The 24,687-nt window shown below is 41.3% G+C and overlaps 1 protein-coding gene across 4 annotated transcripts; it reads left to right on the top strand.

The window, feature by feature from the left end:
• The first annotated feature begins 328 nt into the window (after positions 1-328).
• On the top strand, positions 329-24,683 carry RIC3 (RIC3 acetylcholine receptor chaperone). 4 transcript variants are annotated; one of them, XM_084893490.1, is made up of 6 exons: positions 329-1,144; positions 13,312-13,541; positions 14,549-14,624; positions 17,170-17,263; positions 20,438-20,586; positions 22,221-24,683. In XM_084893490.1, exons 1-6 carry the CDS (start codon positions 1,021-1,023, stop codon positions 22,649-22,651), a joined length of 1,104 nt encoding a protein of 367 aa, XP_084749616.1. In that variant the 5' UTR covers positions 329-1,020; the 3' UTR covers positions 22,652-24,683. The 4 variants fall into 4 exon arrangements, with proteins under 4 accessions (XP_084749616.1, XP_084749618.1, XP_084749617.1 ...); XM_084893492.1 differs by having other exon boundaries at positions 332-1,144; positions 22,260-24,683; XM_084893491.1 differs by having other exon boundaries at positions 391-1,144; positions 20,441-20,586.
• Positions 24,684-24,687: the final 4 nt, after the last annotated feature.

The raw sequence follows: 24,687 nt of genomic DNA, 5'->3' as shown, positions 1-24,687 counted from the left end.
TCCACAACTCTGCCTTTAAAGGAACTCAGTGCCTCCAATTCCTAAGACTTTTTAGGTCCTGAGGGGCAAATTAGTTTGCTTCTTGGAGGCTTTCTCTCTGAAAGACTTCACTTCAATGAATAGAGTCCAAAATTCCCTGTAAATTCCCTGTATTTTCTTGTTGAGGTGCCTATGTGCCCCATTATGAAATCCATCTTCCTCATCAGCCCCTGTGGTACCATTTCAGGGTTTGAGAAGCAGTAAGATATAAAAGAATGTTTATTAAATAGATCAATACAGACAGCAAGGAAGAATTTTGGGGATACAGAGGAAGGAGAGGCTGACTAGAAACGTTACGCGAGTGTAGTATTTTTCAGCTGTTCTTTGGAGTTTTTAAGGGAACCGGGCAAACAAAGTAAGGAAATGCCAGGGATACAGCAAATGATCTAGTTTGAAGGAACCCTGGTAAGACAAGATTTGCGGGGCCTTGAGGTCTTGGAAAGGAGTCTGACAGTTGTTCTGAGGAGAAAGAGGAGTTGCTGAGACATTTTAATCTGGGGAGAGAGATCATTAGGCCTGCATTTTAGCATCACCCTGCTTTGGCCTCAGGTGGAGAAAGGATGCGAAGGGCATGGGGATGGCGGACTGGAAGATTGTCAGTTTGTTGAAGTAATGAGGATATGGCTGATGTGGACTGGGATGGGGAGTGAGCAATGGTGGTCAGCATGGATGGAGAGGAGGGCACTCAGTGTGGGTTATTCAAGCAGCAGGATGCACAGGGCAGGACGCACAGGTGCAGGCCGGGAGATAGGGGCAGGAGGAGTTCCTCATTGGCTGGGCGTGCGCGGTACCGCTCAGTGAAACCTCGCGGGAGGAGCGGGTCAGCCCCGCTCCGTGGCGTGGGTGGTGCGGGCGCCGAACGCACGTGTCCCTCGCGCGTCGCCGTCGGCGTAACCCGTGGTTCGCTCCGAGGAGGCCGCTCGCAGGCGCCGCGATTCCGCTTCCGGTTCGCGTCCGCACCCGCGGCGAGGGCGAGCGGCCATGGCGTACTCCACGCTGCAGAGGGTCGCCCTGGCCTCGGGGGTCGTCCTGGCCGTGTCGCTGCTGCTGCCGAAGGTCTTCCTGTCCCGCGGAAAGCGACAGGAGCCGGCGCCGGCGCCCGGAGGTAAGCGCGGGCCGCTCCCCAGAGGCGCCGGCATCCCCGCTACTTGGAGGGATGGGGTGAGGCTGGAGTCTCCGGTTCCCACCTGCACAGCCGCAAAGCCGGCTGGGGAAGGCAGACCCGCGGCGTTTGGGGGGTGCCAAGCCCCACAGTGTCCTTGGCGTCAGTGGGCACGGGCCCCCCTCGCCCCACTCCCCTGCGCCCTGTGCCCCCGACGCTCCCTCCCGGGCCGAGACTGCGCGCTCACACCCGGCGCTCCGAGGGGCCTGCACGCCCGCTCCTCGCTGCCCCTTCTCCTCACAGGCTTAGCGCATCTCAGGCAGGTGCTTTGGGTCAGGAGGGCTCCCTCCTGGGATCCCTGTGTAGGAGGTTTCCCTGTGCTCTCTTGTTGTGCTTTTGTGTGTAATGAAGTCCGTTGGAATTGGTGTTGTTCACCTTAATTCCTTGTGTGATTTTAATTGGATGTTGGGGTGCTCACAGCTTCGGGCTTTGTGGGTGTATGTGTGTGCCTTTTAAAATATACAGGTGGCATACCTTGTAGATATTGTGGGTCCGCTTCCAGACCACCCCAATAAAGAAAAAGCGAGTGTCGCAGGACACCGGTCGTGGTTTTTGTTTTTTTTGTTTTTTGCTGGTGGAAGGTCTTGCCTTCAGTTTGTTTTTAAAAAAGAAAAAGCAACACCTGGGAAGGTCAATAAAGCGAGGTATGCTCGTGACTTGATTTTAATCCAAGTGTTAGTTTCTGAAGTGAACAAGTCATGAAGGTCTCTTTTCTTAATTTGTTGGTCCCTTGTTAGTGACATGATGTCGTTGACATCTTGTTTAAAAACCCACCTTGTTGGTTGCACTCCGGGGCTTTTATGTAATGAATGAGTGCAAAGGTGAATGCCTAAGGCTGGGAGAAGGAAGGAGAACAGGTGATGAGGTGCTACTGTAACTGTCTCCTGTACATTATCTCTGCAACATCCTTAAGGCGTGGTATTATGGTCTCCAAACACTTCCACTAATGCTCAGCCTGTTGGTTATTGGACAGCTCCCTTTAAACTGGAATCCATTTCCCTCTAGTAACTAGAGTCTAGTTGGTGCAATTAAGATTATTTTTATTATGAATGGTGCTGCTGTTAATGTTTGTGTACATATATGTTTTCATTTCTCTTGGGAATCAAATGTGAACATTTTAATGTGGCTGGAACTAACTGGAATTTCAGGGTCATGAGATTTATTACTCTCTGTTTGAAGAAGTGCTAGACTATTTTCCAAAGTAGATGCACTGTTTTATATTCCCACCAGCAATGTATGAGGGTTCCAATTTCTCCACATCTTGCCTACTTTTGTTATTGTTTGCCCTTTTGATTATAGTCATCTTAGTGGGCGAGAAGAGGTATCTCCTTGTGATTTTATTTGCATTTTTCTGATATTGAGCCGTTTTCATGTATTGATTGGCTATTTGTATATTTTTGGAGAAAATTCTATTCAGATCTTTTGCCCATTTTTAAATTGAGTTACTTTTTTATTATTGAGTTTTAAGAGTTCCTTTTATACTAGATACAAGTCCACTATCAGATACATGATTAGCAATTATTTTTTCCCTTTGAGTGGATTGCTTTCATTTTCTTGATGGTGTACTTTTAGGGAGAAAAGTTTTTAATTTTGGTTCAGTCCAGTTTATTTTTTATTTTGTTGCTTCTTCTTTTGGCTCATAATTAATCATTGCCAAATCCAAGATCATAAAGATTTATGCCTATGCTTTTAAGTTTTATAGTATTTGCACTTACATTTAAGTCCTTGATCCATTTTGAGTTAATTTTTGTATACAATGTTAAGTAGAAGTCCAGTTTTATGTGAATATGCAGATAGTTGTTTCAGCAAAACTATTATTTTTACATTGAATGGCTTTGACAACCTTGTCTAAATTCAGTTGAATATAAATGAGAGAGTTTATTCTTGGAATCTCAGTTCTGTTCCATTGATATACATATATTGATATATACAGAGTATGGCAAAGTAGGTTTACATCGCTTATATGGAAAATATACAATAATTAATAAATAATAATCCTATATAATAAAAGGGTAATATGCAAATTGACCTTAATGGCAGAATGACCGCTGGACCAGTCACTATGAGGATCACTGACCACCTCTCGGTCCCTTTCAGGCTCCAATCACCTGATAGCAAATGGGGTACTCGGGTTGTGTGGTGGGGGACACGGATGGCACCAGGCCAAAGCCCCTGCTCCATGATCACCCCACAACAGAGAGAGTGACTTGCAGCAGGGGCGAGGCCAGCAAATGGGTGGGAACAGCCGACCTCTCGGTCCCTTCCCCTGGCTGTCAGGCACCAATCACCTGATGGCAAGTGAGGAACTGGGTGTGGGTGGCGGCGGGGGCGGGACCAACTTCGGGCAGCCAGGAAAAATGGCCCTGATCGCAGGCCAGGCCTAGGGACTGAACCCGCATATGAATTTTGTGTGCCGGGCCTCTAGTAAAAGAAGAAACTGTTTCACATACTTACAACTGTACACCTACTTTATGCCCCACTCTGAGTGTGTGTGTGTGTGTGTGTGTGTGTGTGTGTATGTATGCAGTACCACAGTCTTAATTACTGTAACATTGTAGTAAGTTTTGAAATTGTGAATTCAACTTTGTTTTCTTTCAAGATTGATTTCTGACACCTAGGACCCATCATTTCCATATAAATTTTAGAATCAGCTTGTCAATTTTTGCAAGAAAAAAGAAAGAAAACGAAAAATCCAGCTTGGATTTTACTAGATTGTGTTGAATCTAGATCAATTCAGAGAGTACTGCCATCTTAACAATATTAAGGCTTTCAATTTATGAGCAAAACATTTGTATAAGTTTTTTAAAATATATTTTTATTGATTTTTCACAGAGAGGAAGGGAGGATAGAGAGCTAGAAACATCGATGAGAGAGACACATCAACCAGCTGCTTCCTGTACACCCCCCACCGGGGATGTGCCCACAACCAATGTACTTGCCCCTTACCGGAATCGAACCTGGGACTCTTCAGTCCACAGACCGACACTCTATCCACTGAGCCAAACCAGTTTCGGCCAAAATGTTTTTTTATTGAAGTCTTAAATTTCTTTCAAAGAAGTTTGTAATTTTCAGTGTTCAAATCTTATTTTGTTAAATATATTTATAAATATTCTTTTTGTGTTATAGATTGAATTAATTTTATTTTAGATTGTTTGCTAGTGTATAGAAATACAATTATTTTTGTGTGTATTAATACTGTATCCTGCAACCTTGCTGAATTATTTGCTCTAAAACACAATCATGTTATCTGCAAATAGATATAGTTTTACTTTTCTTTCCAATCTGAATGCCTTTTATTTCTTTCTCTTGTTTAACTGCCCAGGCTAGAACCTCTCTAGTACAATGTTGAATAGAAGTGCCGTGGGCTTTTTATGGATGCCCTTTATCAGACTGAAGAAGTTCCCTTCGATTTCTAGTTTGTTGAGTGTTTTTTATTATGAAGGGATGTTGAATTATATAAATGCTTTTTCTAGGTCAACTGAGATGATAATGGGGTTTTTGTCCTTCATTCTGTTGATATAATGTATTACATGATTTATTTTTGGATATTAAGTCAACTTTGCATTCTTTGTCTAAGCTGAGGTGCTATCTCTTAAAGTGTTTTTATCACCCAGAGTAAGAAGGGCATTCTAATCAAGGGAACATGAGAGAGAGAAAAACCCAGAACCCTGAAATGGCTTTAGAATTGTAAGAGATGAGACAGAGAAATTGGAAGGGCCAAACTGAAGTTTGTTTTTTTCTGCCATACTTTAGTTTATATTTTACTCTAGAGGTAGAGGAGGCCATTGTAAGTTTGCTACTAAGTAGGAGACATCCAGTCTGGTTTTGGAAAAGATGCCCTGGCAGCGGTATAGAGGCTGCATTGTGAGGATCTCTTCAGGGAGAGGGTTGTTGCAGGATTCCAGTGGAGACATCATGAGCTTCATTAAGCTAGTCAGTTAGGATACTCATGACGACAGACAGAAAATTCAGCTTGAACTGTGCTCTTAAAACAGAAAGGGAATTTATTGTCTTATAAATGAGAAGACTGTGTTAAAACTGGCCTCCAGTGCTGTTTGATCCAGAGAGTCACAATCTCATCAGGGCTGCAGCTCTGATTTTTCTGTCCTTTTAATTCTGGGCTCCTTCTGAAGTTGATTCTATCCTCTGACTGTTCTCTCAGGATAACAACAGTGGTTGCCACTGTTCCAGCCACCACTCTGTCTATTCAGGGAAAGAGTAGTGCCTTCTCTTTTAAATTCTTCCTTCAGTCCCACCTCACTCTTACTCTCCAGTAGTTCCAACTAACTTATCCACCCATTTTGATGGCTTGAATTAAGTTATTTGCAGTGTTTGGATGGGAAGAATATGCTGATTAACTGAAGTTGAGAATGATTGCCAAAGGGAGATAGGGGTCCAAGAGGAAGAAGAGTAAATAGAACAGGGGAGGCTATCAGCGGTGGGTAGGAGAACAATAATAAAATGCATTTTTAAATAGGAGTGGAAGGTGAGGGAGAAGGCGGTATCTTGGATTATTCTCAAGTCGTTGTTTAGGTGAATAAATAGATAGTGATGCCCTTCACCAAAATAGGAATGAAGGAAAAGTGGATTTGAGGGGAAAGATGGTGAGTTCAGGAAACGAAGGACTAGTATCATGTCCCCTTCTTTAGTCTGTTTTCTTACTTTGACATCTCAAGCTCCCTCTTCCATTCCTCATGTGACATATATGTGACATAGTTGCAAGTATCTCAACATCGCCTCTTAGAAAGTAAATAGTAGCATGTGTAAACCAATTAGCTCATGGAAGAGCAGCTTATTGCCTCTTTTTAAAATCCTGTGCATAATGCACCCTGGGGGATTGCTTCAGACTTTTGGCATTTTTACTTGCTGATCTTGCTGTATGTTAGAATCCTAAGGTTTTTAAAAAACAGATTTTTGTTTGTTTTGTTCTATTTACTTCATGTTTTGGAACCAAATATATACTTTATAGTCTTCCCTGTTGCATTTTACCTGTTTAAATTTGGTCTATAATTGTAGCCTCTTGAAGTTATTTCAGAGCATTCATTTTTCCATTCAGTGTATTTATTTACCATCTCTCTCAGCTATATGCCATTCTTGATTTTTTAAAACATCTTTTGTTTGGGACATTTTCAAACCTAAGCAAACGTAGAGTGAGTAGTAAAATGAATCCACATTACCCTGCTTCAACAACTATCATTTTGTGTCATGGGTATCTCTACCTACTTTCCCCCCTATACACTTGGTTATTTTAAAGCAAACCTCAGACATTGGATTATTTTACCCTTAAATACTCAAGGATAGAGTATATAATTCTAAAAACACAAATTCTTTTTAAAACATAGCCACAGTACCATTATCACACATAAAAATCAATCTATAATAATAAAAGTGTAATATGCTATTTAGACTGGATGAAGCCGGAGCTGTGAGGGAAGCCCAGGTCCCGGGTGCCCGAGGGAAGCCGGTACCAGCAGCTGGGGGAAGGAAGGCACAAATTTCATGCATTGGGCTCCAGTAATTTCATAATATCATTAAATATCCAGTCGGTGTTCAAATTTCTTTCACTGCCTTGTGATATTTTTTTCACAATTTCACTCTTGATTATGATCAGTAAGTCTTTTTGATAGATCACACAAATTATTTTTTTAAAGTATCAGTCATTTGAAACTGCTGTTAGGATTGCACCTTTTGTGAAGAGAGTTATTCCACCAGCTGGACATTTGATTATTTTATTCCACATTACTGTCTGCTTTAGACTTTGATCTGCCTGCTTCCTCCCTCCCCTCTTCAGTCCATCCTCAATAAGGCAGCTATGTTGATCCTATCAAAGCCTAAGTCTCTCTCCTCCACAGTGCCCTCCAGTGGCTTCTGGCTCACTCAGATGAAAAGACAAAATCTGCACATGACCTAAAAGGCCCTACGCAGTCCTCTTCGCCATTCTTTCTACCTTTCCTGCTTTCTCACTTTGCTTTGACCACACTGGCCTCCTCCTCGCTGTTCTTTAGCATGCCAGGCATGCTTCCACTTCGGGGAGTTTGCATTTGCTGTTTTCTCTTGGCCTGTAATGCTCTTTTTTAAAATACCCATCTGCCTTTCCTTAATCTTTTATTAGGCCTTCACTTGAAAGATATCTCCTGAGCCTTCTCTGGCCACTTGAGCTAAAATCTACCCCCAACACGTACCATCTCTTTTGCCTGCTTGTTTTTTTTCTCCTTAGTATTTATCACTATCTTGTTTATTATCTATTTTTTTACTTACAAAGGAGGTTCTACGTGGACAGGGATTTTTGTTTTGTTCATTGCTGTAGCTCCAGTTTTAGACCATGCCTGCACATAGTAGACAATAAATATTTACTAATGAATGAAAGAATGAGTAAATTGAGTGCTTAATGAATGCTGGCTCCTAGGGATTATGGCTTCCTCTGTTAGCATTTGTAAGCCATTACCCTTTTACTGTTATTATTATATTCTTTATGGTTATGTAAATTATTATGCGGGCATGTATGGACTATTATGAATCCAGTAAATTATATTAATGAGTTTTAAACGATAGGGGAAAATCATATGCTACATGTGAAAAGTAAAGATATACTCAATATTTATTTACCAGAAAGAAATGGGTCAACATTTTAATGGTGGTTCTTTCTGGATGAAGTATGGGTGGTTGTTAGTCTTTACACTTTTTTGTACTTTTTCAATTTCCCATAGGCGTGCATTTATTTTCTCATAAGGAAAAAAATACTATTTTTTCCCTCCTTCATCCACTCCATCATAAAATGGAAAAGTACATTTTAGAGTCTAACTTACTCACTTCTCTGTAGTTGAAAAGTCCACCCTTCACTTTCTACATTTTTGCAAACTGGAACAGTAGTTATCTATCTCCATTCTCTCAAGATTTCTCTTTTTATTGATATAATTTCTTTAAATTTTTTTAGTTCAGTGACCTTATTTGTAAGTGTTCTCAATCTTCTTGGTAGAAATTATTTAGTGAATAGGCATGAATTTATTCTCTTCACCCATCTGGGACTTCATCTTATTTTATTTTCCCATTTAGGATTGTTAATTCTCTTCCATTTAACACAAAATTTACTCCCTTTGATAGAGAATATGGAAGCAAAATAAATATTAAGAAATTCTGCTCACTCAGCATTACATTTTATTATCAGGCAAGTTGCTCTTCGCTCTAAACATACCCTTCTGCTACCCTTTTTGTAGATATTAATTTATTTTGGATCTTGACCTCCTCATGTGGTTCTTCCAAGTCTTGCTACTCTTTCTTGCTGATTGCTTTTGTGTCTTTCTGTTCATCTTTTTTCTGTTATTTACTTTTAAATTTTTATTATTTTTAATCATATTTTATGTTTCAATTAAGGATGCCATATACTATTTATTAGTTTCAGGTGTAAACCCCAGTGATTTACTCTGATAAATCTTGTACATACATAATCATTAGAATATTATTGACTGTACTCCCTATGCTGTACTTTACATCCCATGACTAATCTGTAACAACCAATTTCTACTTAATCCCTTCACCTTTTTCACCCAACCCCTCATCCCTCCCTCCCATCTGGCAACTGTCAAAATATTCTCTGTATCTATGAATCTGTTTCTGTTCTGCTTGTTCATTTATTTTATTTTTTAGGTTTAATTGTTGATTGATATGTGTTTATTGCCATTTTATTGTTCATATTTTTATCTTTCTCCTCCTCCTCTTCCTCCTTCTCCTTCATCTTTTTAAAGAAGACCCTTTAACATTTCATGTAATACTGGTTTGGTGGTGATGAACTCCCTTAGCTTTTTCTTGTCTTGGAAGCTCTTTATATGTCCTTTGATACTAAATGGTAACTCTGCTGAGTAGAATAATCTTGGTTGTAAGTCCTTGTTTTTCGTCATTTCTTGCCTACAAAGTTTCTGTTGAGAAATCAGCTGACATTCTTATGGTGAGAACTCCCTTGTAGGTAACTAAATGCTTTTATCTTGCTGCTTTTAAGATTCTCTCTTTGTCTTTAACCTTTAGCTTTTCAATAATAATTTGTCTTGCATAAAGAAAATACTACACTTTTATTCAAGAAGTTCTTCATTTGTCCTCCAGCCACTGAGCAACAGGAATACACCTGTAGTTGACAAGTTGGGTTTAGTACTTGCTGTGGCCAGGGAGAATGCACTCCGTGGAGAAGCAGGCAGTATCTCAGTAAGAGTGCTTGAAAAGCATTATTATTGGATTTGGGCTTGTAGCAGGTGATTTAGAGGAGCGGTTGCCAACCTTTCGGACCACCACTGGTCTGCAGACCACCGGTTGGCGATCGCTGCTCCAAAGGCTTCCTTAAACCAGCAGTCACCAACCTTTCAGACCTCACGGAGCACCGTTGATTCTCAGACCACTGGTTGGCAACCGCTGATTTAGAGGAAGGTTTAAGGACGTGAGGCTTTGCAATGCTGTCAGGAAGTGGAGAAAGTTTAAAGGGAGGGCAAACTAGAGAAAGACTGCAGCTGTAATTGGTAAAGAAGCAGCAGTCACTCATTTTCCAGGAGTGGGGGCTGTTTGATATTTGGCTAGGACAGTGTTCATGTTTTGTCTGTATTCAAGCAGGTTACTGAGTACTCTTTTTTCCCCTCCCTCCCTCCCTCCCTTCCTTTCTTCCTTTCTTCCTTTTTTTGTTTTGATCTATTGTTGACACATAATGGCCTGTCTGATCTTTGGTGCCCTGAAATTGCTTAACAGGAAAACACCAATACCTAAATGTGAGTGCCAGACCACCTTATAGCAACACCAGGGCCAAGCTGATAATACTAAGGCAGCTTCTGAATGCCATAGGCTGCTTTTCTTTCTCTCAGATATGATTTGTAAGTTCTGTCAGCGCTAAATAAAATTGGGTTAGAAATGGTGCTTAGTGGAAGACTTGACCTATTTCTGTTTCCCAGTCCATTCACATAGAGGCTATATGGCACATAAATATAACTCTTGAATAAAACCAGGTGTGATTGATGCAATAAAAGAGGTATGAGAAGTATGTTTTAAGTACTTGGGGAGAAGACACTTTGGGGTGAGGGCAATGGCCTGGGCCTTGAAAAATAGGCTGAATTTGGGTTATGTGGAGTTGGAGAGAAAAGCAAAACCACTGGAATACAAGGGCTTAGAGGCAAGAAATCACAGGGCACACTCAAAGCATGGTGAGGAGCCTCGTTAGGCTGAGTCAAGAGTGTGTAATGGGAAAGAAGTGTGAGAGGGACTTTGGACTAGATTATGGAACTCAGGTTTTTTTTGGAATTCTGTTTGTAGGGAGGGAACAGTCAGGACTTGTTAAACACCCACTGTGTGTGGTGGGTCCTTGGATTATGTTATTTTATTTTTTCTATAATCCTGTAACAATGCTGAGAAGAAGATATTATTATTCGTATTTTACAAATAATGAAAATTAGCTCTAGAAAGGTTCAGGATCTTAACTAATAACTCTGACCAAAAAGATGGTACTCTTTTTACTTCACTTTGTTGCTTCCTGATTAACATGCCCAGTTGTCATCAGATGGAACCATTGAAAGCTTTTGATCAGAAAAATAGCAAGACCAGTTAGAATTACGCTTCAGGAAGATTTCTCTGGTAACAAAACAGTAATAGTTAACATGTATAGAGTACATGGACCTTACCTATGCAATTTAGGTACATAAATATCTTTTTTTTAGTAATATCTAGGATGAACTGGAGGGAAGAAGCTGGTGAAAGATGAAGAAAGATCTAGGTAAGTTAGCAGAAAACATTGAAGCAGTGGTAAGCAAAGTAGAGTTAAGAGGGGAATGCAAGAAGAGGCCCTTAGAGACCAGTGGTGAGGAAACAGCTGTTGTCCCAGGCTCCACTTAAGTAATACTGAATTAAATATGGCCTCTACAATGCCCTCAGTATTTAGGGAACTAGCCCATTAAGGTCTTTCTTGTACTGTGTAATCAGAAATAAAAACACATTCAGTTCTTTATTGATTTATTTGCCCTGAGAATGAAATGGTTTAATGTTGCTTTCAGAAAGCTCTTTTGTTAACAGTGCTAGAGTTTTTGTTTTTGTTTTGAGCAGCAGGAATGGTTATTAACAATGGAAAGTAGAGCTTCGCTCTGTAAAATCCATTAAGTTTTTAGTCAAGCTTAAATGACATGCTAAGTGAAGTATTAATAATTAAGTAAACCTATATATGGAGAAAGCTTTCAATAAACAATTAGGATTTAGTCAGGTCCCATTTTAGGGAATGCTTAAGTACATTTAGAGATAGTGAAAACAGCTGTTTTCTATTTTGGAAATGCTGCAATATTAATGTTCTATTATCTTTAATGTTCTGATCTCTTTAGTTTTTGAAAGCATATTTTTAAAAACCCCACAAATTTTGTAATGTAGCTAACTTCTCTTCTGCCAGCCTGTTTGCCCCCAACTCCCCTGCAGAGTTGATCACCCCCAACTTCCCTCCTTTGCAGGCCTGGTCCCCCCCAACTGCCCTCCCCTGCTGGCCATCTTGTGTCCACATAGGGGCAGGATCTTTGACCACATGGGGGCAGCCATCTTGTGTATTGGAGTGATGATCAATCTGCATATTTCTTTTTTATTAGATAGGATAATATATTTATAATTTATATTTTATTCAGTGGTTTTACTTTGGTCATCTTTTAATGTAATTTTTTATCTTTTAAGTTTTTCTTTTTGTGAGTTCCTGTTTTTCTATTGAGTTTCTTGTGATGGTCATATTTAATTGTAGAAATTTCTTGTCTATTCTAGTATTTTAATCCCTTTTCAATTTTAGATGTTGCAAAAGTTTTTCCTTGTCATCTATCTTAACTCTGTTCATGGTATTCTTTATTGAACAGAAATCTATAATTTTGTTGAATGTAAAGCTTTTTACTGTACAGTTTGTATTTGTAGAGTCTGATTTATGGAGTCTTTCTGCTCTCTAGTGTTCTCTGCTTTATAATGTTACCTCCCTGTGCTTTTACTACATAAGCCTGTTTACATGGCCTTTTGAAGAGACATCTTTCCTTTCTCACCTCTGGCTCTCAGGAGGTTTTGCAGTTGGTGTTAATGTTTGGCTACTTCTCTTCTGATGGAGGAAAATAAATGCAGGAAAACTGATACACTCCCCTTTCTGTAAGCCCTGCTCTCACTCACAGGGAAGAACTCCTTTGACTCTGTTTGTACTGCATGTATCCTGCGTTGTCAGCTACTGCTGACCAGAAAGGGGTGCATACCTACACAAGCTGAGTATTCATCTCCCTCCAGGAATTTGGAATTAGGTCCACTCTCTGCTGGCCTCTTGAAAGACATGCAAATGAGGGGCTTGGGGATAACTATCTTCTCCCATGTTTTCAGAGAAGCTAAAGAAATGGTCTGCAGAGAAAGAGTGAAGATATGCACACAGAGAAATAGAAAAAAAGAAAAAGGAAAAGAAAGAAAAAAGCCTTTTGGCCCCATAGAGAGGGGAAAAGATGAGATAGAATGTGAGAGTAGCTGTCCTGGATCCTGATGGCTTTCCAAGTTTCTAGTTCTATTCTCTTCTGAGACCAGATTGCATGATCTGTACTAGTTAGGGGTGGCTAACTGCTGTGACAGACTCCAAAGTATACAGTGCCCCTAACCTACTGGAAGTTATTTCTAAGTTGAAGGCTCTGTACCACACAGGTGGCTAGGTGTCCAGGTTGATGGAGGTTCTGCCGTTTTCATCGTCACATGACTTCCGAGGTTTCCCTAGGTGCCAAGCATCCAGCTGAAGGGAAATGAGCTTGGAGTTTAATACATGGAAAGTTGATTAGGCCAAGCCTTGAACTAGCACATTTCCCTCATAGTCCCTTGGCTGGAACTCAGTCAAATGGCCACATTTAACTGTATGGTAAACTGAAAACTGTCTAGTTGTGGACCCAAAAGGAAGGGAAAAATGGGTTTGGTGAACAGCTAGAGGTTGCCACATCGTATTATCAGTGTGATGCTTCTATTGTATATCCTTATAATCAAGTACCTGATTTTCCTTAAACTTGTTTGAGTTGGCTTTTATTATTTCTACCTTAATGCATTAGGTGTTTTCATAACAGCCATAATTAAAATAGTAGAAAAAATAAAGACTGATTAATTTATTTTCTCAGGAAAATTGGGCCGATTTCCTCCTATGATGCATCATCACCAAGCACCCTTAGATGGCCAGACTCCTACAGCGCGCGCCCAGAGGTCTCACCTTGCAGAGGCCTTTGCAAAGGCCAAAGGATCAGGTGGAGGCACTGGAGGAGGAGGAGGTAGTGGAAGAGGCCTGATGGGGCAGATTATTCCAATCTATGGCTTTGGGATATTTTTATACATACTGTACATTCTATTTAAGGTAAGTGGAATCATCTTAATCAATTATATCAGTGACAATCCAATATTATCGTAATAAAAATCATTGTTGGTATTGCAACCCTTTACAGTTCATAACCCTTTTTCAAATCTACTATCCCTTTAAACCTTGCCTCCTCTTCATAATGTACTTAGGATGGGTATTATCCTAGCCTAAGTTTTACAGATGAGAAAATCTTCACTCAGAGCTTAAATGATTTGTCCAAAATTCACAACTGACACTGTAGAAATAAGACTTAAGCCTGGATCTTCTACTTGCTAATCCAGTTAGCAATAAAGTTAAAAGCCCTTGACTGGGCATATTTTCAAGCTGAAAAGGCATAAAGCTGCTCTTGTTGGAGTTTTAAGATTGTTGTTAGAGCTTTGTTGTTAGGATTGGCTCAGGGATTTTCAGGTAGCCGCTGTGAGGCCAGGTGATGACTATACCAACAACACTTTGTCCTTCTTCTCCCCGGAGTATGAAGTGCTGTTTTTTAACATCATCTTCAGTAATTCTTCTCAAACAGAACTGCCATATCCTGAAACTAAGCCTGCTATGTCTTAGTTCTGAGAGACATGGTTTGGGTCCTTTATAAGTAGACTGCTAGTTAAGTTCCTCCTCCAGCCCAACGTTGGCAGGCCACCGGCCTAGCTACCAGGGAAGAGTTTTACTTTGCCCTTCTAACTAGAGTAATAGGCGAGCTCCTCCTAGCCCAGAAATTCTGCAGGCTGTCTGAGATGAGTCTTCGGTGAACATGGCCAAGGCAGATGACCTGTAGGGACAGATTTTTTCCTTGTGCCTTGCTAATTTTTTTACTTGGAAAGCTATTGTTTTTTGTTGTTGGTTTTGCTTTGCTTTTTTAGATATTTATCTAATGTTGCTATTCAAGTGGATTTCTGACTTAATTTTTGTCTCCCAGCCTTCCCCCCCCCCCCCACTTAATATGAGGGGTTCCGTGACTTTGAGGTTCTGAGCTGCTGTTGATGTGCTGTACCTCCTTCACTTCTCAGCTTTCAAAGGGGAAGACTACTACAGTGAACCGGAAATGCTCTACTGCCACACCTGGAGACACCTGCAGGAAAATTAGTAAGTGCCCCTTTCAGAAAGGTCAGACAGCTTTGTAATGCAGCCAGAGGGACAATCTGGGTATGACCTAAAAGCATTTCTCAAAAGTTGTCCCAATCTGGGTATGACCTAAAAGCATTTCTCAAAAGTTGTCCCAAATTATGCCATTTTTTACCTTAGCTCTGAGAGTTCCTGAAAGTTTCCGTATTGATATTGGCTTTAAAGGGAAAGATAGCTACAAAAAGTACAAAACTACGAGTTCACTTTTTTATGTTAGTAAATTAATATTTCACATTCGGAATGGGTTCCTGCTCATGTCTAGGCTTCAGAATATTGGTAGCAAATATCCTTAATTCACAGAGAGGAAAAGCAAGGCAGAGATCAAGTCATTGCCAAAGTCAGTTATTAGATCCAGGGACAGAATTTAACACTTCAGGCTCTTGAAACATGATCATCAAATGTTCACTAACAACTAGAATATTCTGTGCTCTCTGGGGAAATGCAGTGTATATGGCATAGCTCTCCCTCTAAGAATTTATAGTCTAGGATGGATGTCAGGAAAAATAACTTGTGCAGAGTTGAAACCCTTGGTTGGCAAACTGGGGTTCGCAAGCACATGCGGCTCTTTGGCCCCTTGAGTGTGGCTCTTCCACAAAATACCATGGCCTGGGCGAGTATTTTGAAGAAGTGGCATTAGAAGAAGTTTAAGTTTAAAAAATTTGGCTCTCAAAAGAAATTTCAATCATTGTACTATTGATATTTGGCTCTGTTGACTAATGAGTTTGCTGACCACTGACCTAGACAGAAGGGATCTGCTAAAAGCCTTATAGGAAATCATGTCTAGCTGGGTGTCTATGTAGGAGGCCTGCCAGCTAGAGGGGATGTTTGGGTGAGGACAGCTGTGGGGAAGAAGGCCTGAGGAGTAGGACGGTTAAGCCATATTGCTGAAGGTCGTTGAGGCCAGATGGCTTTCTCCAGTGGATCTTGAAGTCTCATCAGAGGTTTTGAAAACAAAGACATCAGCCAAATGAGGTGAGGCTGGACCACAGAAGCATCTGCCCTCGGCCATGATTGCTTTCTGTGTTTTTTCCACATTCTCTATGGAAAAAGGTATTTCAGTCACACTCTACATCCTTTTTAGAAATCTTACATATTCAGGGACTTCAAGAGAGCTGCTGTGTTCTTAATTGAGATAATGTCTAACAGTGATGGTAAATGCATCAGTAAAATCATTTTTAAAAGATTTGTGGACTCTTTACCAGTAAATTTGAGAAGCAAATTCTGTATCCTGTCACCTAATGCATTTAAAACAGAAAGAAGTAAATAAAATGAATTCCTAAGAGCAGCTATTTTATAATGTAGTAGCAGTTATATTAGCTCCTTATCCTTCAATTTTGAATCATGCAGAAAATAAAAATAACTTAAGCATTTATGTAGCACAGTCCTCCAGACACTTTATAGATGTTAATTGCATGAATAAGAATATGGTCCAGAAGTATTAAAAGGCCTTTGAAATGCTGTATCTGCAGTAACTCTTTGAATACATCTGGGTGGGGGATAGCACTGGATATGACACAGAAAAACTAGATTATTTACATAATGAACATTTTATTTTCCTACTGCTTTAAAGTTCATTTCATGTGCTGATTGGGTGATTTATTTTTTCTGTTTTACTTTTAGGGTCTTATGTTAGTTGAGAAAACTACTTCTAGGAGGCAGGGTTGCACCACTTCACTCCATATGACTGGGACAGATAATCTCCGGCAGAGAGGTCTCAAGATTTCCTCTATTAAGGAAGCATGACATTTAAACTTACTTCTAGGTTTTTAACTTCATGTGCAAGTGAAATATTGCTCATTTCACTTAGTTTTCTAAAGTACCTTATATATTTGGTTCTTTACGCTTGAGCATTATTTCGATTAGAATAGCCAAGTATTGAAGCAATGTAAGTGTCCATGGATAGATAGATGAATGGATCAAGATATGGTACATAGATACAATGGAATATTGCTCAGCCATAAAATAGAATAAAATTCTAGTTATAAAAAAAGTCATGGGGTTGTAATGTATAGCATAAGGAATGCAGTCAAAATATAATAACCTGGTATAATGACAGCATGGTGATCACTGTGTTGGGTGTATTAATGTAGAATATCAGTGTTACACACTTGAAGCTAATATAATGTATATATTAACTATATTTTAGTTAAAAAAAAAAAACAAAAAACAACAACACAGGAAAAAGGGGTATGTTTATATTCATTTCTTCTTGGGTGACTATAGGGGTATGTTTTTCAGTCCTAGATATTTTCTTAGCTGGTCCTACTGTATATCTATGCGTAATAGTGATTTGTTCATCACTCACTAAACATGTATCCTTTAGATCTTGACGCCCAAACCACAGCACCTTTGTATCCTGATTGGATTAGCTGGAGAAACTCTTAAATCTCTTCCCTGAGCCTCAGGACCAGCCTGGATTACTGTAGAGTGTCACTGCCAGCCATGTCTCAGAAAAGAGCTTAGGGAGTTGTGTATGATGGTTCTTAGATCAATGCTTGTTTTCCAGCCAATTTTGAGCTTGTTCAACTGCAAGAAAAACTGAAGGAGACAGAGGAAGCCATGGAAAAATTAATTAATAGAGTGGGACCTAATGGTGAAAGGTAGGTTTTCAGGACTCAGACTATTTCCCATTTAGAGAATCAATTCAAGATTTTTCTCCTTTGATTTCTGGGCCACTTAGTTTCATTTTATGTAGTTGTCAACTTGTCATTTGCATGTCACTTCTCACAAAACATTTCCGTTTTCATGCTATTTAAGCAATCTCCAGAGCATATCTTCATTGTAATGCACACTGAGAGTGTCTGCGAAGGTCAAGGCGAAGCCCTTCCACCCCTCATCTCCCCTTCAAGGGTGGCCATTCGGTCCCTGACCAATCATGACATGTCATCTCCTTGGCTGCAGTGATGGGTTCAGTGGTATATACAGGACCCAAGTTGGACCAAGTGTACTTTCACCTAAAACTAGACCTTGAACCCAGTGAAACCTGAACTAATCTCTAGAGCTGCTCTCCCTCCCACCTTCTTGATTCCTGGATCTTCAGCGATTCTTCTCATATTGTGAGCTATCACATATCCTCCCAATAAATTCTGCTACCTCCTCCAAATTCTGCCACCTCCTCTCAAATACAAGCAGCCAATTTATTTAAAGATGGGCTGCTTGTAACCAAGGAATCCTGATACAGCCTGTGATTTTTTCCCCTCCATGAAGTCCCTTAATTTGGCCCAACTAGGACCTGCATTGGAAGGGTGATTTAAAATTAACTTCGATGTAGTGGGAAGGACTCCAAGTGGAAGTGCTCAGGGGATAACGAATAATGAGACTGGCTTTGTGTGAAAAGTCAAGAGCAGAGGTAGAGTTTGGATATCATCTGCTTAGAGGTGGTGGTTTAATCTGATACTGGGTCAGCTTCCTGAGGTCGTGTTTGTAAGAGTAGAGAAAGGAGGGCCCTAGGATTGAGCCTTCATGACAATCATGTTTCAGGAATTGGGAGGAAGAAAGTGAGCCATGATCAGAGATAAGAATGGTTAAAGAAATGGGAGGAATACAGGTGTCTCAGTAGACAAGGGAGAGGGCATTTCAAGAGGATGGTGCAGAGAAGTTAAGAAGAATGAAATGTGAGAAAAAGACTTGGACTTGAGAGTAAACTGGTCATTGATGACTTTTGCAAGTTTTGATAAAATGATGTAATGGAAGCCAGATTTCAGGGAGGTGGAGAAAAGGGGTTGTGAGGAAACGGAGCAAGCTAACACATGAGCACTTAACAGTGTTCATGGCACTGTGCCTATACAGTTGTAGTTACCACTGTCTTCCAGAAGTAAGCTATGGTGAGACAATAAGGAATCTATGAAAATCTTCATTGTGATAAATTCAGAAGGTGTAAGGTGGGCCATGATGAATTGCCTGATGCATGATATGGGCAACATTAATAGATTTGTTCAGAAATGAAAGATGCTTTAGTTTGGAATTCTCTGAGAAAATTGCTCTTGTTTGTTTCTGCTTCTGCTAGCCATTCCTGTTTTAAGATTCTGGTTTTTCATTAGTTGAGAGACAGAATCCAGTTCTAGCTGGTTTGGCTCAGTGGATAGAATGTTGGCCCTCAGACTGAAGGGTCCCAGGTTCAGTTCCAGCCAACGGCACGTTCCTTGGTTGCAGGCTTGATCCCTGGCTCTGAAGAGGGCTCGTGTGGGAGACAATCAATCGATGTGTATCTCTTGTCTGTTTCTCCCTCCCCCTCCTTTCCAGTCTCTCTAAAAATAAGTGGGAAAACCACCTCAGGTGAGGATTAACAAACAAAAAGAGAAAAGAAGAAACAGAATCCAGGCTGTTTCACTCAGTAAAAATAAAAACCCATTGAGTACAGTCCAGGGAAGTAGCATGTACAGCCCAAGAGCAAGAGCTTTGTGATAAGCACATAGGCTCTGGTAGGCGGGGGTGACCTAACTGCCCCAGAAGCCTCCCCCCCAAAGTGGTCATTGTGAGAATTGGGGGTTTTGTAGAGCAGGTGAGCAGTTGTGAGTCAAGACTCCTGTACTGATGGGGGAAGAGCAGAGGTCTAAGGGGCCCAATACATTTAGCTGAATGTAGAGCAGACAAGCTGCTTCAGTTCAGGCTGAGAGGCCATTAATGTGGAAGAAGGGGAGCCCTGGTGGTGTTTTCCTCCCACTGAGGGCTGCAGAAGTGCACCTTTACTTTCTCAGTTACACCTTAACATTGGAGGGAGGAAACGCTGTTTTTTTCCTTATTGGTCAGTAAGGCTAAAGTTTGTTAGGCTGAGCATAAAAAGGTATGCTGGCTCCCACTGGCTGTTCAGAAGGTATTATTTTTCCTTCATTAATGTTATATTGATTTTGAATGCTTTGAGTTTTTAAGAAAGCAAGTAGCCTCTGTTAAATACTGCCACTAGATAAAACTTGTAGCAAAGCAGTTCTCGGTCTTCTCTATAGAGCCTTGCCTGCCTATGCATGTAATGCTGTGCTTCCTTCTCAAAAACAAAAACAAAAACAAACTCCCACCATTTTCCTTGAGCCCTTGCAGACATTTGTCCAGAGCCACCAGCTAAGTCGGGGACTCAAACCCAGGTCTTCTAAACTGTGGTACTTGAGCACTGTGCTTTAAGAATTGCACAGAGTTCTTTCAGAAGTCAAGAGACTTTAGTTTTAGTTAAAGTGCTGACATTAACTAGCAATAGAAATGTATAATTTCCCCTCTGGAGGGTCTCAGTTCCCCCAGTGTCTGTGGTCTAGATAATTAATTTGTCAGAATGATCCAGCTCTGGAATTTTGGGATGTATCTGTATTTCTGCCCAAGTGTATGCAGCCTGGTGATTGTAGGGATGGCCTGGCACATTTCCCCCTAGTTGAGGCTAATGGCCCAGCACATTTTCTGTGATGACCTTGCGTCAGACAAAAGTGGCTTGCAGTAAATGGAGTGTTATTAAGTAACACTTAATGGAATATTCAATGGAAGAGTATTCAATGGAAGAATATTGAACCAAAAGCTGAGATATCTGGGGTCTGGTCCCAGTATTGACATAACTCATGTGGGACTTCGTACAATACCTTGATCTATTCTGGGCCTTAGTTTTCCCATGTATAAAATCAAACCGTTGAACTAATATGTGTAGTTACCAGCTATGCTGCTCTAAATCAATTCCTAGAATTATCTGCTGCTCCTCACCTTCCTCTTCAAGAGTCCAGACAGATCATAGTGATACTTATGTTCATTGCCAAGGAGTATTTACCACTAAATGGTTGGACTGTCTGATATTTTCTAAGCAGAGTACAGACTGTGACTTCTGACCAAGAAAAACAGTTGCTGAATCAACTCCGAGAAATCACCAGGGTCATGAAAAAAGGAAGATTCACTGACAGGCCCACTCCAGAGCAAGAGGCTGAGGAGGCCCCTTACATGGAGGACTGGGAAGGTAAAGTGTCTTCTCCTTTCTGTTAGCTGTCAGCCCAGAAAAGAGATGTTAATTATTTTTAATCAGCTTTATTACTGAAGTATAATGTATAGATAATAAAATTCACCGATTTGAAGGGTATGATTGGGTACAGATGTAGAGGTGTGTAATTAGACTACAATCATGATACAGAACATTTCCATGTTCCCTCTCCCTTTGCAGCTGATTCCCTCCTTCTGCCGGTGGCTTAGTTTTCATATTTCATATCTTAACGAAATAGCGAAGTAGATATGGATTTATATTCAGAGATCTTAACTGCTCTGTTACTTACAAGGGAAGAATGGAAGGAATCTTAAGTGTCTCCAGAAGAGGAGGGTAAATCAGATCAGTTCTGTAGCTGTGTGAGGGGATATTGTGCAGCCAGCTTAAAAATGGCTGCTGACATGGAGAAATGCTCATTATATAATGTTGAATGAAAAAAAGTCAGGTATAACATTTTATATAAAGGGTGATCCTTTTTTTAAAAAAAACATACACACACACACACACACCACACACACACACACACATGCTTATATATGGTAAAAAGGCAGAGGTAATACAACAAATTATCATGATGGGATTCTAGATATTTTGTTTTCTTTCCGAAACTTGTATTTTCAAATTTTCCATAATGAGTCCCTATGACTTTTATAATGAGAAAAACAAACAATAAATGGGGAAAAAAATAGCTCATACTCTACACATACCAAAAAGAACCCTTGCTTTTCAGAATTTGTAGGCAGAAGTGGTTTGCGTTTGGGTTGACGCTCCTGATTACTGTAATGTGCTCATGGGTTTGGGATCCTCCGGCTTTGCCACACTGAGCAGCGAGCACGCTGCTGCCAGCACGGGCGTGGGCTCCAGCATGGCCCATCTGCTGCTCAGGCTGACACAGATTGATTTCATTTCACTCTCTAATTTGGCAACTTTCTCTTACCTCATTATCTAGCTGGGATTCAGTACCAGTGTTACTGATTTTTTTTTTTTTTTTACCAGTTTATTGTATTCTTTTGTTCCATTTTGTGAAGATGAAACCACCAATGGGAATTCTGTCTTCTGAAAACCCAGCACTGTCCTATGGGATCTTGGGCCTGTCTCACTAAAGCATTTCTCTGTTCTGACACTTGCCAGCCATTTCAATAGAGAAAGCTTCCTGGTGTATTTTTTCAGAGTTTAGCGTTCCTTCCTTCCACTCCACCCTCCACCCCCGAAAGAAGTGGAAATGGTTCCAAATAGAAATTACAAACAGTAGCCTTAAGCTGTGCTCTCTCCATCTGGTGTTTGGTCCTTTCTCTTTTCTACTGAAGGCTCCTGTTGTTTGTTTAATCTTCATGCTGCTGCAGAAGTGGAGGTGTGAGAATCACCCTCTGCCCCAAGCACCCTGCTCTAAGAAGGGATTTCCATCTGAGGGGGTTTGAATTTCAGAGAGCACTGGATAATCAGCCAGGCGCTTAAGAATTTACTGAAGTGAAACTAGAGCTGTTAGTCATCTGTGCGATTTCTTGAATGGATTTGTTGGAATGGGATGGCTGCAGCCCAAGAAGCCTCTGAGTCTGACATTTTATTTTTGAAGAGACATTCTTTGTAAGACTTTGTGCTGCTTTTCTCTCTAGGTTACCCTGAAGAGACTTATCCAATTTATGACCTTTCAGATTGCATCAAGCGTAGGCAAGAAACAATCCTGGTGGATTACCCGGACCCCACAGAGCCCTCTGCGGAAGAGCTAGCGGAGAGGATGGGAGTGCTGGAAGAGTCAGACCCTTTGGGTTGGGAAGCGCCCACTGGCGGCAGAGCCCAGGAAGAGAATCCTGTTACTGCGTGTGACCCAAAGCCAGAAACATGTTCCTGCTGTCTTCACGAGGAAGAGGACCCCGCCTTCTTGGTGGAGAATGCTGGATTCCTGGCGGACAGTTACAGTGAGCAGGAGGACGGCACCCCCGAAGCGTGGCCCCAGGACTTCGGAGATGCGGGGCCGGGCGTCAGTGCCGACAGAGCGTGTCCTGGGGGCACACTGAGGAAGCGGAACCCCCCGGGATTAGAGTGAAAGCAGCCAGTTTGGTGAAGTATCCATTACTCTGGTCTCAGGGTGACCTTTCTCTCCTCTCTAGATTGCACTCTGGGCCCTGTACTTCATTCTCTGTGTTTAAATATTATAGCCAATCAGGTCAGTACCACGGATATCATGCATCCTCCCCGGTGCTCGCACACCTGTCACCTGCACAGCATCATAGAGATGAGTAGGAACGCAAGACGGCTTAGCTTTCTCTCTCCCTGCCTTTCCTCCATCAGAGAACTGATCCACTGAGTAACTGTTTGCTCTGTCATGATTACAGATGGGATCACTCAAAGCAGAGGTTCGACTCCGTACTGGTGGTAACAGGTGGTTTACCTGTGAACAAACATCAGCTTACACATGATGAGGATTTAAGGTTGCAAGAGTGAAGATTTCAGAGTCTGAGATGCCTTATTCTCTGGGCCTTGAGCAGGTTAGTGGTCCCCTGGGTCCAAGGAAAGAACATTTAGTTTTTGGGGATGATGGAGCCAAAGCAGGCTTCTGCTGTCCGAGCTGAAGTCACAGCAAGGGCCAGAGGACTCGCACTGACCTGGAAATAGGCCCAGCGGCCTGTTGGGAACAGTTTTACTCTGATACTGCCTGGCTCCCTAGCTCCCTTTATCCCTGTGCTGCTTCATAGAACTGCTACACCCAGCTCTTGGTCTCCAGCGGCCAGAGGAAGCGTTAGGTGGAGACTTTAGTCCTGGCCCTGCAGAGCCAAGGCATGAGGCTGCAGGAAAGCCCGCCCAGGGATAGTGGTCCTGCCATGAGATGCTCAAGGCCAGTGAGGGGAGTGGGCATGCATTGATGGACAGCCCTGGCCTCGAAGCACTTTCTGGATGTTGTGCCCTCTGGGAAACTGGTTTCCCAACCGCATGCATTGAAACAGAAATGAGGACTGAACTTGCTGACAAAGTGCCAGCCCAACAGGGAAGTGGCAGAGTGTCTCTGCTGCGGAGAACCAGTGTAGCAGTGCCCAGGGGAAGAGGCATGCGTTTGCCTGTGTTCAGACATCTGGGTCCTCTGAGCGAGCTGGGGAGTAGGAAGTAGGTTAGGCCCGGAAGGATTTTGACCAAACTACAGGCCTGACCTCAAAGCTGCCATCTGTGTTCTTGAGACAGGATGAGTGAATCCATTTCCCATGGTAGACCTGAGGGTTTAAAGAGGATGCATTCCCGAGGACATTCCAAGTCATGAAATTTGGAAGATTTGAAAATTAAGACATTATGTAACGGTAGATATGGCACAAGATGCCAGGAACATATTTAATCACACAACCTGCTGTCAGAAGGTATGGGATCATATTAAGTTTAGCTACTATTAGACATTTATTGGTTTGTTTTTAATATATTTTATTGATTTTGTACAGAGAGGAAGGGAGACAGTTAGAAACATCGATGAGAGAGAGTCATCGATCAGTTGCCTCTTGCACACCCCCTACTGGGGATATGCCCACAACCAAGGTACATGCCCTTGACTGGAATCGAACCCGGGACCCTTCAGTCCTCAAGCCGACGCTCTATCCATTGAGCCAAACCGGTTTCGGCTAGACATTTATTGTTAATGAACTGCAGAGAAGTCATTGAAGATTGAGTTTATAGAAAGCATACTGCATCTGTCTGTGTGGGACATTTGATTCACTTGTAACACATGCAGTTTAAAATGTACTGAAAACCATTTAGATGTAATGCTCAAGGTAAAAAATAACGTAAGTGCTCTACTGTTTCGATAAGTTGTTTTCCATGTTATGTCCCTTCATTCACAGGGGTTGATTTATTAAGAGTTCTGGGTCCCTGTTTCAGATTTCTTTTTCTGCCTTAAGCTATGATTCCTGTATTAGAGATGCATATGTTTCTTTCTAGTTTTCAACTCATTTATTCATCTGGCAGACCTTCCCAGAGGCAGGCAATGTGAACGGAAGGCTCAATTCCTATGTTTTAAAGACTCAGTTTAATGGGGGAAGCCTTATCCAATTTATTTTAATGAACTATAATAATAAAAGGGTAATATGCTAATTAGACTGGAAG

This window comes from Pipistrellus hanaki (genome assembly GCF_964339955.1).
Source record: "Pipistrellus hanaki genome assembly, chromosome: 9".
Taxonomy (NCBI): Eukaryota; Metazoa; Chordata; class Mammalia; order Chiroptera; family Vespertilionidae; genus Pipistrellus; species Pipistrellus hanaki.
The sequence above is the reverse complement of the archived record's forward strand: the minus strand, read 5'-3'. Positions and strand labels throughout refer to the sequence as shown.

What these genes read in the sequence shown, in the direction of transcription:
- RIC3 (XM_084893490.1), top strand. Translation starts at nt 1,021, where the DNA reads ATGGCGTACTCCACGCTGCAGAGGGTCGCCCTGGCCTCGGGGGTCGTC. An exon ending in GTGGGACCTAATGGTGAAAG is followed by an intron (nt 17,264 to 20,437) that starts GTAGGTTTTCAG and finishes ATATTTTCTAAG; the next exon opens with CAGAGTACAGACTGTGACTT. An exon ending in TTACATGGAGGACTGGGAAG is followed by an intron (nt 20,587 to 22,220) that starts GTAAAGTGTCTT and finishes TTTTCTCTCTAG; the next exon opens with GTTACCCTGAAGAGACTTAT.